Source organism: Bremia lactucae, linkage group LG6 (genome assembly GCF_004359215.1).
Source record: "Bremia lactucae strain SF5 linkage group LG6, whole genome shotgun sequence".
In the NCBI taxonomy this organism is placed as follows: domain Eukaryota; phylum Oomycota; class Peronosporomycetes; order Peronosporales; family Peronosporaceae; genus Bremia; species Bremia lactucae.
In genome coordinates this window covers 7,654,655-7,669,196 of record NC_090615.1, presented here as the reverse complement: position 1 = coordinate 7,669,196, position 14,542 = coordinate 7,654,655, and the positions used below count along the sequence as shown (strand labels likewise).

The 14,542-nt window shown below is 48.0% G+C and overlaps 6 protein-coding genes across 6 annotated transcripts; 2 read left to right on the top strand and 4 right to left on the bottom strand.

Moving 5' to 3' along the window:
* Positions 1–1,103: 1,103 nt before the first annotated feature.
* Positions 1,104–2,627, top strand: CCR75_007953 (uncharacterized protein; the record flags this gene model as incomplete). The annotated part of the gene is made up of 1 exon (XM_067966009.1): positions 1,104–2,627. One exon carries the CDS (start codon positions 1,104–1,106, stop codon positions 2,625–2,627), a length of 1,524 nt encoding a protein of 507 aa, XP_067818564.1.
* A 122-nt stretch (positions 2,628–2,749) lies between these two features.
* On the bottom strand, positions 2,750–5,301 carry CCR75_007954 (uncharacterized protein; the record flags this gene model as incomplete). The annotated part of the gene is made up of 3 exons (XM_067966010.1): positions 2,750–4,244; positions 4,268–4,307; positions 4,431–5,301. The coding sequence occupies 3 exons, from the start codon at positions 5,299–5,301 to the stop codon at positions 2,750–2,752; spliced, it is 2,406 nt and encodes an 801-aa protein (XP_067818565.1).
* A 32-nt stretch (positions 5,302–5,333) lies between these two features.
* On the bottom strand, positions 5,334–5,537 carry CCR75_007955 (uncharacterized protein; the record flags this gene model as incomplete). Its single annotated transcript, XM_067966011.1, has 1 exon — positions 5,334–5,537. One exon carries the CDS (start codon positions 5,535–5,537, stop codon positions 5,334–5,336), a length of 204 nt encoding a protein of 67 aa, XP_067818566.1.
* Positions 5,538–5,718: 181 nt separating this feature from the next.
* CCR75_007956 (uncharacterized protein) lies at positions 5,719–7,023 on the bottom strand (the record flags this gene model as incomplete). The annotated part of the gene is made up of 1 exon (XM_067966012.1): positions 5,719–7,023. The coding sequence occupies one exon, from the start codon at positions 7,021–7,023 to the stop codon at positions 5,719–5,721; it is 1,305 nt and encodes a 434-aa protein (XP_067818567.1).
* Positions 7,024–8,197: 1,174 nt separating this feature from the next.
* Positions 8,198–9,517, bottom strand: CCR75_007957 (uncharacterized protein; the record flags this gene model as incomplete). Its single annotated transcript, XM_067966013.1, has 1 exon — positions 8,198–9,517. The coding sequence occupies one exon, from the start codon at positions 9,515–9,517 to the stop codon at positions 8,198–8,200; it is 1,320 nt and encodes a 439-aa protein (XP_067818206.1).
* Positions 9,518–9,629: 112 nt separating this feature from the next.
* Positions 9,630–11,159, top strand: CCR75_007958 (uncharacterized protein; the record flags this gene model as incomplete). The annotated part of the gene is made up of 1 exon (XM_067966014.1): positions 9,630–11,159. One exon carries the CDS (start codon positions 9,630–9,632, stop codon positions 11,157–11,159), a length of 1,530 nt encoding a protein of 509 aa, XP_067818585.1.
* Between the last annotated feature and the right edge of the window lie 3,383 nt (positions 11,160–14,542).

Below are 14,542 nucleotides of genomic sequence, written 5' to 3'. Positions count from 1 at the left end.
ACCACTCACATCTGAAGCAGTGTGAAGTGGACTTGTACTGAAACAGTACAAGTCGCAGTGCCCCGTTACACACGCTCTGTTTAGACACACATCCTAGCACAGTGAGGAAGCGGTTTACCAGCTTTTCTTGCGTGCAGTGAGGTAGTTGTGGTGGGCGCGTTAGCGACCTCACACAACGCACTGAGTACTCTGGTTAAGTGTCGTCACAAGAGCGGTAATCCGACTCCTCGTGCGCACTTACCAAGTAGGAAGTACATTTCAGACTGATTTATATTTAATCGTATTAAATATAAATACCTGTTTTTACCACTCAAAATGTCATTTCTATAGATAACACTTAATTTGTATTGCGAGCGTATCTTTCTAGAAACCTCGCATAACGGATGACGCTAGGCGTCATCCCTCCTAATGTGAATGCACCCATGTGCATCAAATACACAAGGGTTGGTTACAAATGTGAACCACATCCCAGTGTTAGGTCTAATTACTATAATTTAGTAGTTGACCATCCCCTTAAGTACACTAAGTGTACTTAACGGGGACTGTGTAACATTAGGGCAACTTTAGCCCGTTACACTTTGAGTCTGAAAGTCTTCCTGAACGAGGTAGCTCCGCTACAATATTAACACAGTTTTACTTCTCCCTAATTCTAATCCTTTGAATCACCGTTGGTAGCTAAAGACCCTTACCTACTTAGAAACCTTCCTCTAACCCTTGTGTACGTGAAGTTTTGAGGCACCTAACCTACGCTGTAATTAGTGTAAGGTTAACGAGTACTGATCAGTACTAGTGAAAGTGCCCCGTTACAGTTGACGTTTTTGAACGTTGCGTGCACCTATGTGCATCACATACACAAGGGTTGGTCACAAATGTGCACCACACCCAAGTGCTTGGTCCAATTAATTTATTTAAGTAATTGACCATCCCTTTAGGAACACCAAGTGTACTTACCGGGGACTGTGTAACATAAGGGCAACTTTAGCCCGTTACACAATGAAAGAAGGGTAGGCGCACCGGAATGGCGCTCTTTATTAAATTTCAAGCATAGGTTGGTGTTTTATACATGCATTCTATTGCAGAAGAGGGTGACATCAGTAAAAAGAATGCGTCGCGCCATGCAATTACAGGCGCGCAATGGCCTTTGGCGTCATGTACAGCAGCCGAAATTCCCGTATGCAGCTGCACACTCTCAAGGTGCTCTAGTACGGCCTGCGCAGTCGCTGCGCGCGATGTCCACGGTTGCGCCAAAGGCTTTGGAGGAGGACACCATTGTGTCCATGCCAATATTAGAGGAAGCCACATGTGAGGTGAATGATATGGGACGCAAATTAAAGCCACGCGAGGTTGTAGAGCAGCTAAACAAGTACATTGTGGGGCAGGCTGACGCCAAGCGCGCTGTTGCCATTGCGCTACGCAACCGCTGGCGTCGCCAGAAGATCTCGGACGCACTGCGCCAGGAAGTGAGTCCAAAGAATATTTTGATGATCGGACCTACCGGCTGTGGTAAGACTGAAATCGCTCGTCGTTTAGCGAAGTTGTCGGAGGCCCCGTTTGTCAAGGTAGAGGCTACAAAGTTTACTGAGGTGGGCTTCCACGGCCGCGACGTAGACCAAATCATCCGGGACCTCGTGGAAAACGCTATTAACATGGTAAAAAAATATCGGAAAGAGCGACTACGAAAACAAGTTCAGCACCTTGTCGAGAGCCGAATTTTGGATGTGCTGACAGGAGCTAATGTTGCTGAGCGCTCGCGTGCCACGTTCGAGCGTCTGTTGCGCACTGGAGAGCTTGAAGACCGTATCATTGAATTCGACGTCCCTGCGTCTAGGAACTTTAGCGGTCAGCCTATTACGATTGTTGGTGGCGAAGGCAAGGGTGTTCCCATGGAAGTATTTGGTCGAGCTTTTGGTGAGAAAAAGTTGGAGCGCAAACGCATGACCATTGCGGAGTCACGCGGAGCTTTTGAGGAGTTAGAGATGGAGAATGCTATTGACATGACAGATGTCGTGCGAGAGGCGATTCAGGAAACGGAAGAGAATGGAATTGTGTTTATCGATGAGATCGATAAAATCTGCTCCAGCGGAGACTTGCGTCGGTCGTCTGATCCAAGCAGCGAAGGTGTGCAGCGGGATCTTTTGCCTTTGATTGAAGGCAGCGTCATCTCTACAAAGCACGGCAATGTTAATACCGACCATATTTTGTTCATTTGTTCGGGCGCTTTTCATTCATCAAAGCCATCGGATCTACTAGCTGAACTGCAGGGTCGTCTGCCGATTCGTGTTGAGCTCAAGGGGCTGACCGAGGAAGACTTGCACCGTATACTGACAGAGCCTGTAACGAACCTCATTAAACAGCAAACTGAGCTCATTCTGACGGAAGGTGTTACTTTAAACTTCACGGATGACGCTGTGCGCGAAATTGCCCGTGTTGCTGCTGAAATCAATCAGACGGTCGAGAACATTGGCGCTCGGCGTCTGCATGCTGTGGTAGAGAAGGTGGTCGAGGAAATTAGCTTTGACAGTTCCGAAATGGCCCCAGGCTCATCTGTCACAATCACGAAAGACTTTGTGCTTGAGCGTGTCGATAATCTCATGAAGACGACTGATCTCTCCAAATTTATTTTGTAGCCTAACGAAGCGTCCCAATTTAGATTCGGAAGCCTCGTTTTGACTGCTTGGTGGAATGATGAAACATGTGTCAAAGCCACCGTGGTGCTACCTTAATTTGTTTTTATGTTATGCCTGTCAATCTACCAGATTTCAATCTCCTTCTGAATGCGCTGAAGTTCCTGCTTTGGAAGAACTGTCTCGCTAATGCCTTGTCGATGCCCGTCGCGAGCGATCGTAGCCTGCAAATCGAGGATGTGCTGAATCTCACTATCGTACGCCTTATCCCACTCCTCCATCAAGGCATCTATCGCAATCTCTGCGTCATTAGGGTCGACAATGCTTAAACCTTCCTCCAATTCATCATCAGTTTCCACAAATGTCGTGCTATCTGACATCAATATGTCATCATCAGGTATAAATTCACGCAATTGGCGCTTGCCAAATTGATCGTAGCTCGCATAACCGTGTCTTAGCCCGATGGGACACTCCCCCCAAGCAGCTAACTTTGTCCATTTCTCGATTTGGCTTGCGATAGAAATCGAAGCTTTAGTGGCAACCATTACGTGGTTTCTGATGCCTTTACTTGATCTTAGCACGGTCATTACGCGGTCCAGCAGGCATTTGTCATACTTTGCAATATCGTCAGCTTTGAAATTCTCTGCAAGAGCAAGCATTTCAGCCCCGCATTGACAAATGTCTTCAATTGGGGCAATCTGAAGCTTAATTCTTTCACGATATTCGCTACTTACCATAAATTTAATCCAATGCAGCGCACCATCCACTTCAATCTGTTGAAAAGAATTCGTGTGCTCATTTTCTCGTGCAACTTTACCGTCTTCTTCACTAGATTGTGGCGGACAGATCGCTTTAAATACCTTTTGGCCTAATGCAGCAAGTAAAGAGGCACTGAAGCTCCTCCATATCGGCTGTAATTGCAAAATTAAAGTAATAAACACTTCTTTCTGAAAAATCTGGTCGCTACGATGCACTTTTTGCGGTGTTTGAGCTCTTAGGAACAGCAATCCAATTGAAGCGATACGGACGCAGTACTGCTCTCCGCCTACAAGCAGCGGTATCACGATATTGCGCAACTTTTCAGCATCAAGCATTGGCGCGATAAGTTCCTGTGCTGGGCCCATTTTTTTGTTCAAAATTTTCGTCAGATGCGGAAGCTGTTGAAACAGCCAATGTGCCACGAGATGCACCTGCCCTGAAAGTAAGCTTTCCTGAGCTGTCCAGTAGTTGACACGAAGCCACGCTAGCAAATGGCGAGCAGCAAAGCGAAGTACTGGGAGCGATGGCAATTGATTGTGCGTGGACTCGTGGCGCAGGTCTACGACCCAAAGTGGAATACCAATTCGTTGCGCTAACGTACTAACGGCCAAAGCGTACGCGCCCTTCTGCGATCCATCCACAAGTCCATTTACGCAGCGCACAATAGCATTTGAGTACAAAAGCGACAACTCCATATGCGAGCGAGAGCTTACACCCACTGCATGGTGATGATGTTGCGCCATCGAAGCATGCAGCTGTAGTTCTACCAGTTGTGCTGTGGCATTGATGGCCACAGGGAGTTGCGCCCGACTGCGCCACGCAGCCACACGGGAAATCGCACGCTGCTGTTCAAATACGTCCCTACAGAATAAACTCGTGTGCACATTCTGCCACTCATTCCAGTCAAGCCATGTAACAGCAGACCTACGCCCACTCATACTAATCAGCTCTCAAATGTATCAAAGTAAAATTAAAATAAAAAAAATCAATTCCACTTTTTTATAGTATTGAACCTGAAATAATTAGACGACGATCAGCGATCCGTACATGCTGATGAGATTGTCGGAGACACTTGTTGACAGCAATTGCAGTGGTTCCAGTTGTTATCGCATTGGCTGCATCGGCTGGGGCCACTTTCAGCTACAGACACGCTGGGGCGTTCGCGCGTAGGACTATCGCAATGGTTGCTGGCTCTGCCGACGTTTACAGGATAAATGCGGTCTTGGTCGCTATTACAATAGCAGTTCGTCCATTTCCGAAGACAAAGATGGCAAGTGTCTGTACTGACATAGCGCTGGTCGCGAGGCAATTCAGTCTGGTTGCTATGGTCTAGATGTGTAATGTTTGCTAGAACCGTAGTGCGAAACCCTGCGGCCTTGATCTGCTGATGTCGCTTCTCTTCCATGGCATGAATAATTTCAATTGGGCGCTGCTTGGAAGTCATGGCCGGAAAAATAATTTCAGTTTGCTCCATTTGTAAAAATGACTTCATGATGCAATTTTCTATGTTCTCGCAAGCCTGGGAGCAGTTCTCAAAGCTGCGCGCCATAATACAAAGTAGCATGTGCCTTAAAAATAAGCCGAGACTATCCATTCGCTCCTTTACGACGGCTGCGCGACTAGAGCGCAGCAATCGTCGACGCGGAAAAGGATAGCCGGCAATTTGCTGCTCATACTGCTCGCAAAAGCCACAGTGGCCCCAGGACACGAGCTCCATAAGCTCTTTGCGCAACTTAAAGAAGTCCGAATAACGCCTTCGCACGACACACTTTCCTCCTGTAGAAACGTTGCGCACGAAGACCGTGTACATGGTATATCGATGTCCCTTACCACCTCCTTCAAAGTTCCCAATCATGTCGCTGCTCTCAAACTCCTTTGAGGCCGTAATCGCAACAGAGATGGAGTCTTCATCAAACATGTTGCCAACAACGATGTAAATGTTGACCGTAACTATGCGCAGCCGAGTAGCAGCCAAGCGCGCGAATCGACTTTGCGGACCTCGTCCTCAGACTCCGACAGCACGACAGACTGTGGGAAAAGCAGAAGCTCTAACCCACAATTCGGGGTACGGTACTGTGCTGCGGTATTATGCTGGTTATTAAAAATGTCGCAACTCGGCTGCCTTTCAAACACAATTGTACTTTTGGGCGACATGTCAAATGATGAGTCCGAAGTTTACGATTCCGATTATAACATTGGATAGACCCTTTTGCGATACCATTGCAGCTCTAAAATGTATGGCGGGCGCCCTTAACTTGACGCGCCTTTGGCATCTTTCCCTTATACCTTAAATACTATCATGCAGTAATTGCTTTGACGGCAAGCCGTCAACTTTCTACTTTTGATCCACACACATTCCGGACAAAGGCCCCGAAAGCGGCGTTCGCTCGACACTTGTCAAAGTCGATTTCCGCCTAGCTTGGTCCTGCGTCTTCTCCAGCACCTGGGCCTTTTCAGTCATCCGCTCGAGTGCAAACAATAGCAACGACCTTTCTTGAAGAAAGTCGCGGCCGGACTCGGCCTTACCGAAATCGCTTACAAACGCCAGGAGCTTGTCGCGATTGCGCACCAAAAGCTGCTTCACCTCCAACGACTTGTTTGGGTTGGCCACAAAGATCTTAAACACGTGAAATGCATCCATGCGCAATGCCTCGCTCGGCTCGCGCAGAAGCAGCATAATCTGCTTTAGGTTGCTGCGAGACGACACGTACCTTTGCATGATAGCAAAGTTAATCGGGTCTAGCAGTAGCTCTGACAGGAGCTGCAGCGTCTGTCTCCTTGTTGCGTAATTTGGCGACGTCAATAAATTGTTCAATTGACCAAAAACACGGTCAAATGATTCGTCGAGAACCTGAACGCTTGCTTTTTTGTGCACTGTAAGGAGGCGTGAGATGTTAATCAGCGCGTCCGCAGAAATGTCGAAATTGCTATTCTCCATAGTAACTTTAAATAAAAACTCAAATTCGAAAGTGAGCTCCTTCATGAAGATTAAAGTAAGCTTCTGATGCTCAAAGCAGTCGCGCAGCATCGAGCCACAGATCAGGGCCGTTTCATTGCTCTTATATCCTTCCACCAGCCAGCGCATAATATCTGGTCGCTCACCAATGAGTTCAATAAAGCCTCGCAGGTTGTGAACCGTCATTGCGCGAAATACAGTGCCCACGTACTTGCGGGTTTCAAACGTCAGCTGACCCAGCACTTTAGGCATCAACACCTTTTCCAAAATTCGATAACGCAGTAGAAGGTCGGCCAAGTCATCCATCTTTTTCGCGCGTTCGCCTTGTTCCTCATCCCAGTCATGAAAGACGGCGCGGATCTTAGCCCACTTGCGCTCAAGCTCACCAGGGACTGTCTTCTCAGTAGCCGACTCCTCGTCACTCGACTCGTCCTCAGGCGGTAAGGCGTCCTCATACACGGTGTCGCACGTGTTGGTGGCGCCGTCTGCGACTGAGTCGACTTCTTCGCCGTCAGGCTTGCATGCGGGTAGTGCTACTACCGGGCTTGCGGCGATGCTAAGGTTATGAAATGCTGCGTCAAGTTTGGCATCCGGCACCAACTCACGCAGCAGCACATCCACGGAGCGCACAAGTTCGCCCGTGGGGTTCAGACGCGACCAGAAGAAAGTATTGACCCGATTCATCGTGAGACAAGAACGTGAAGTCTGGTTCTTCTTGTCCACGGTACAAAGCGCAGGGTTTCTCTCCGTCGGTCGACGACACTCACTCACACTTTTGGGGAGATGGGTACGCTGCCGTACTTTGACTCCGTCGCTAAATTAAGAGATGGCTTATAGGCCAGTGCTGTACTGCCGGCGATCGATCTTGGGACGGCAACCCGGACTCACACAAACGACATACCGCGACCGACGACGAGGGCGATGGATATAATTTTTACTTGATATAATTATTGAGAGAACCGTTTTAGACGGCTATGTACGTTGGATGGCCGGGCACGTATGTTTGAGGCTTACCATATGGTTAGCTCAGATCCGAGAGAGATGACATCATTCTCTGGAGGAAAATTCAGGTAGCCGATACTTAGACAGCACTGCTGGCCTAGTGGCAGCATTCATCGCTGAAACTTGTTTATAGTTACTCATATCTTTCACGGCAGAGGGCTTAGCTTGGCAGCTTAACGGTACAACGCATATTAAATATTGTTCTCCTATGATTTTAGACGGCTACTATAGAGCTCTCGTGCCAAGTCTTTCATTCATGGCAGTCTTGCAGGGACTGAAAAGTTGTCACATCCTTGTCACTGGCTTCTAAAAAGTCTAATTTGCATAGGCACTTTCTGACGAAGGAAGAAGGGCCTTATCAACATCGATGGGCGATTAGACCTGCTGCCAATAGATCCGAAGGCAAGCCTGATGTGAAGGCTATGATTCTTAATGAAGAAAGATTGGCGACGTGGACTGTTTCGTTTTGAAGCAACGGATGTCAAGGTGATAGCGAGCGAGATGTGAACCGCAATGCTAGCAAACGCAATGATTTTGACTCCCATCATTGTGTCAGCAGCAGAAAGGGAGATTGAGCAATTTATCCGAGTCGCCCTTGCAAATAGGTTAAGAAGATATCGTTGATGAGGTCTACCGTATAATTTATCAAAGGATCGAGATAACGTCCAACACCACGACCCGTAAGACTCATTTCAACGAGAAGAGGTATGCATTGCATGCGAGCAAAAAATTGATGGACAGGGAACACGTACCCATCGCAAAGCCCTAATGAGATGGATACAATATGCAAATGGCATATTCCACATGCCTCGAGGTCGATTTATTAGAAATTCGCACATTCGTTTGCTACCTCAATCTAGACCGTCACCATAGCTCTACGATTCGGATTATTTTGCAGTTTATGACTGCGGTTATCCAGGCGAGAACGATTTTTTTCATGCCAAAAGTTCTTGCGCTTTGCCTCGATTATTGACATGCCGCCGGAAATGTTGTTGCGGTTCTGTAAAAACCTGGCAACAAATGCCGTTGACAGCGCCGTGCTACCAGCGCGGGGGTCGACGCCTGCTGTATGGTACGCTAGAAGAAGATTTTCTTTATGGGCAGCGAGCACTGACACTCGCGTCTCATCCTGACGAAAGTGCTGTCTGTAGTAGCGACGAAATTCACGACGGCCAAGGCGGCGGCCGCTCGCGAGCACCAGCTCACCGGTCTCAGACACGCTGACAGCGTTCTCGCCCACCAGGTTCTCGTTCTGCTCAACTACTTCCTCCTCAACTACATCTTCGTTACTGTCAATACTAGCCTCGCTGTCTGTCTCCCACTCGACTATTTCGTCAGTAGAAGCATCCTTTATGTTCTTATACTGGTTTGAAAAGTCGTAAAATGTAAGTAGCTCGTCCAAATTCTCGGTCTCATAGCGCAGCTTGCAGTGAGAAAGCGATGCCATGTGCTTTTGAACATCCTGGTAACATCTGAAAGACTTTCCTTTGCCATTGCAGTACAAACAATAGAAGCCGACCTTTACCTTCTCAGCTAAATAGCTAATCAAACCCTGTAAGTCCACCAGAAATTCCACGTCCGGAATGAAGAAGCCGTGGACCTTTAACATATGCGATAAGCATGCGTGAAAGTCTGCCGCATGGTGTGTGCAGAAGATGCAATCCTCTTTCTCGAGTGGCACTTGCTTCTTGTACTCCTCTATCTCCTTTGACAGCTCTTCTTCTGTCACCTTCCCGGTTTCGCTGGTCTGCGCTTTCAGTGCAATAGAACCACTCAAAAAAAGAATGTCCACTTTTTTCTCCACAGTCACCACCGCCTCGAGGATCTCAGGGCTTTTCTTGGCATTCGTCATGTGCTTCTTGGACGCCAGGTGATTCTCATGTGCGTTTGTGGTCGTAAAGGTTTTGTTGCAGGGCCCGCATTTAAGCAGCGTTTTCGAACCTGCTTTTCTAATTTCCTCAATGCGAATTCGTTGCTTTTGCTTCGGGTCATTGGCAACCAGTGCCTCCTTCTCCTCACGCAACTGGAGCATACGGTAATCAAACTGCTCCATAGAGATAGGCGGAAGCTCCACTACCTTACGCTTCAGATTATAGCGATGCCAGTCCATGCGAAAGTGGCCCTTCTGCTCCAAATGCGACACGAAACTTAGGCGGCAAGCTGTGCACGTCAACATGCTGGAGATGCCAATTTTACGTTTAATGCAAAATTGGTTGGCCACTTCGTCCAGAGCGCTGTATACACACCACATGCAACCTTCTAGCAACAGTTTATAAAATCGTTCCCGAATGCTACCCCGGCTCCTGCGTACTGCTCGCAGCCAGTGTAGCGCCATCTCCAGCATTCATCATACTGCTGCTACGCGCGCCTTTTCTATTTCTGCCCGTAAAAATGCGCTGGCTTCCTGGAACGATCACGATAAGGCCTATTTCCAGCAGCTTCTTAACCCCGAGAGCGTACTTACTGACGCCGATGACACAGAAGCTTTCACGATTGACTGGCTTAAGAAATATAAGGCTCAGAGCAACCACCAGATGGTACTCAAACCGAAGACATTGGAGCATGTCTCGTCCATTCTTAATTACTGCAACGACCGCAATATACCTGTTGTGCCGCAAGGAGGCAACACGGGTCTTGTAGGCGGCAGTGTGCCAGTATTCGACGAGATTGTGCTATCTATGAGCTCAATGAACAAAGTGATTTCATTCGATGACGTCTCGGGAATTTTGGTCTGTGAGGCTGGCTGCGTTTTGGAGAATTTAGACAATTACGTGGCCAAGCACGGCTACATGATGCCGCTGGACCTCGGTGCGAAAGGTACATGTCAAATTGGTGGAAATATCGCAACAAACGCTGGCGGGCTCCGTCTACTCAGGTATGGATCCCTCCACGGTACGGTGCTCGGTATCGAGGCTGTACTTGCGGATGGTACTGTTATTGACTGCCTTAGTACCATGCGTAAAGACAACACGGGGTACGACCTAAAGCAATTGTTTATCGGATCGGAGGGCACACTAGGTGTAGTGACGAAGGTGTCAATTTTGACGCCCCCGCGATCGTCTTCAAGGAATGTCGCCTTTCTTGCTTGCAACGATTTCCTATCTTGCCAAAAGGCATTTGTTGAGGCAAAAAAGAAGTTGGGTGAGATCTTATCAGCTGTTGAGTTTATGGATCGTCAGTCTATCGACATGATATTGACTCAGCAAGACTGGATAACGGATCCGCTTGCGAGTCCAAGCCCATTCTATGTGCTAATAGAGACGTCAGGTAGCAACAGTGACCATGACATGGAGAAGCTGGAGGCGTATTTGGAGGATGTCATGGGCTCTGGCATTGTAACTGATGGTACGGTTGCTCAAGATGAGGCCCAGGTGAAGAAGCTCTTCATGCTACGTGAAGATATTTCAATGTCTCTTAGTTCTCGTGGGTACGTGTATAAGTACGACATTTCGCTGCCTATTGACAAGTACTATACGATTGTCGAAGACGTTCGCAAGAAGTTAGCTCCTTTCGGCGCTGAGGTGGTCGGCTTTGGTCATCTGGGCGACTGCAATCTACATTTGAATATTTCTACTCTTGAATACGACGAAAAGGTTTTTAACGCACTAGAACCATACGTCTTCGAGTGGACGTCCAAATATCGAGGAAGCATTAGTTCGGAGCATGGTATAGGCATGCACAAGCCATCGTTCCTCCACCTTTCCAAGTCCGACGAGTCGATACAGCTTATGAGGCAAATGAAAGAGATGATGGACCCAAATGGAATTCTTAATCCGTTTAAAATTCTACCTTCAAGTGAGCAGACAAGTACTTGGTAAACAAATATCTCAATTACTGTGCTTGTTATTGTAGTATGGGACATTTAAATTACTCCTGACTCACAGACGCGCTTTAAAGAAACCCTACGCATAAGAAATTCAACACAGATAATGCTATAAAAAATTGCAAAAAACAAACAAAATTTCCGGGAACGCAAATACTGCAACAAAATCTGCAACAACAAAGAATAATAAGAAACTATATCTACTTGATGTCACTTAGTAGCATCAACAGTTCTACTTTCTACCCGAACCCCGACAGCTTTCCGAAAGAATGCTGAACTCACATTAGGAGGGATGACGCCTAGCGTCATCCGTACAAGAAGGCGTTCCCTACATCGGCGATCGGCGAACAACGAAGTGTTGCTTCAGGCGCGCTTTTTTGGAGCGCGACAGGCAAAGCGATCTCTGCAAGAGTATGTGCAAGAGATGCGCTCGTTGTCAGCGTCCATTACCGTAGGTCCGATTCCGGAGCACATTAAGGTGCCCACGTTTATGAACGGACTACGGCATGGCCCATCGCGACAGGCCCTTTTCAGAAAGGTGTCGTCTTTGATGGATATAATCCATACTTTCCCTGAAATATTACGAGAAGAGGCGATCAAAATTGCCTTGGTTGAGGAGCAATCCTACAACGGTGCCTTGGCGAGAGCTTGGTATAAGCCGTCGGCCGAGAGGTCAGATGCCACTCCCATGGAGTTGGGCAATGCAGACGTTGTCTGTTACAAATGCGGCAAGCGCGGCCATATGATGCTCGCTGCTATGCCAGGGTCCCTGCTGGGGCAAAGACGCTCAGCATGAGGACTCCCTTCCCAAAGGGCGGTGGCAAGAACCAGCGTGCGAGACGCATGAGTTCTGCATCGACCACTGAGGGGTCGGGAAATGCACGAGCGCAGTAGGGGCGGGATGCCCTACTGACACGGACTCTGAAGCGACCCCTAAGTTAAGAGTTATCGAGCAAATGGGTAGTATAATCCCTGAGGTCTCAAAATTTCGGACCTCAACCCTGCTGGTGACCAGGTGATGACCCTCCTGGCGGATTCGGGTGCATCGCAAATTTTTGTGAAACTCGCGGCTCTAAGAAAGAGACCGGCGATGTTTGAGTCGCTTTGCCAAGATGGCAAGCGAGAAGAGGCGACCGATCGTATAGCACGAAATAGTTGCGCCAGTTCCAGAAGAAAACTTGGTGGACTGTTGCTCGTCGTCCACAATGGACGAGAGCATCCTAGAAACGGACAAAAAGAAGTGGTTCGATGCTCAAGGCTGGGATACCTTGAGAGACAGTCCGTTCTTTGAGGTTCTGTGGAAACATCGCGATATGTTCCCAGAAGAAGTGCCGAGCCGCCTACCAGCAGATAGGGGCATCGTGCACGAGATAGACCTCGAACCTGGTACCAAGTATTGTGTGACCAGGCAATGGCCGTTGCCGAAAGAACAAGTCGATTATATCGATGAGTTCTTCGACAAGCGAGCGAAGGCGGGACATGTGCGTGAGAGCAAATTGCCTCACTGCAGCCCGACCGATTGTGTGCGTAAAGCCACAGGTAAATGGCGCGTGGTTCATGCTTACAATAAGCTGAACACGGCGACCATACCGGCGCAAACGCCAATCCCGCGGAAATATGTCTTGCTGAACTCCATGGGAAAGTCAACTATCTCTTCCGCGTTGGATTTAGAAGGATGGCTACTATTAGGTACCCATGAGAGAGTCCGATGTAGCCAAAACAGCTGTAAGCACCCCAAGCGGTATGCTTTGGGAGTGGCTTGTGATGCCCCAAGGGTTGAAAAACGCACTAGCGACATTCAACCGAGTGGTGGCTAACGTGATGCGTCAGCTCCGTGCCTACGCGTCCCATTACTTTGACGATGTATTCGAGCATAGTAGGGCCAGGACGGGCTGAGCGCAATACAGTCCTCAAGCGTCATTTAGACGCTGTGTTGCAGACTCTGAAGGACGCCCAATTGTACGTCAACTTCAAAGGTGCGTCATAGGGGTCCCTGAGATACCTGTGCTGGGTTGCATCGTAGATACACATTGTACGAGCAGCGCAGACAAGGTAGATCAGTAAAGGAATGGCCAATCCAATGGAATGCGAAGGATTTGCGCCAATTCCTAGGGCTCGCTAATTACTTGCATAAATATAGCAAGAATTATGCTGAGCAAACTATACCAGTATCTGACCCCCTAAATAGGACGCAGAATGGGTTTGGTTACGAGAAGAAGATGATGCGTTCACATCAGTGAAGCAATCTCTTGTAGACCGGTCTTGGCATTACCAGACGAGGATAAGCCCTTTAGCGTCGTCTACGATGCAAGTAACTTTGCAATCGGCAGCGCGCTCATGCAGAAGGGATGACGACGGCGTTGACCGCGTCATCTCTTATCAGTCCCGGCTTTTAAAAGCCGCGGAACTGAATTACCCGTATATGACAAAGAACTACTTTCAATAAAGTATGCTCTTGTCAANAAACCCTACGCATAAGAAATTCAACACAGATAATGCTATAAAAAATTGCAAAAAACAAACAAAATTTCCGGGAACGCAAATACTGCAACAAAATCTGCAACAACAAAGAATAATAAGAAACTATATCTACTTGATGTCACTTAGTAGCATCAACAGTTCTACTTCCTACCCGAACCCCGACAGCTGGCTTCGAACCATTTGTAATTTATACGGATCACGCATCACTGCGGAGCGCAATAAACTCACCGCACCTCTCGCCTAGAACGGCAAGATGGCTCACATTCTTCTCTGAATTTAAAAAAAAAAAATTCATAGTTGAATATAGGCCGAGTAAGTCGAATGTCTTGGCTGACGCTTTATCGCGAAGACCAGACTTCGAGGTTAGAGACCAGGAAAGTGTGTCTAGTGCTAAAGCACAATTTGAGCCGTCCACGTTGGCAGCCATGAAGGCATACGTGACGAGCTCATCGGCCTCGGAGATAAAAGAGAGCTACAGTCAGGACGACCATTATCGCCTGCCGTTGGATCACTTCGGTGGACGAAAGGTATCCCTTCCGTCGCACCTGAAAGCTAAGCTAAATCGCTTTAGCTACAGCGATGGCCTGTTATGGCATCAGCTGTCACCTTGTGATCCCTTGAGAATATATATGCCTCATCACACAGATCTCAAGCTGATGATTCTTCACGAGCTCCATGATGCGCCATCTTGTGGGTATCTGGGCCGTGAAAAGACATTCTTACGAGTGTCAGAGGAATTTTGGTGGCCACACCTATAATGATGGGTAGCCAACTATTTTGCTCTTGCGAACAGTGTCAGCGCGTTAAGCCTGCACCATCCAGCAGTGCGCCACTAAAGCTGCTACCAATTCCAACGGACTGTTGGAAGTCAGTAAGTCTGGACTTTATATTTGGCAT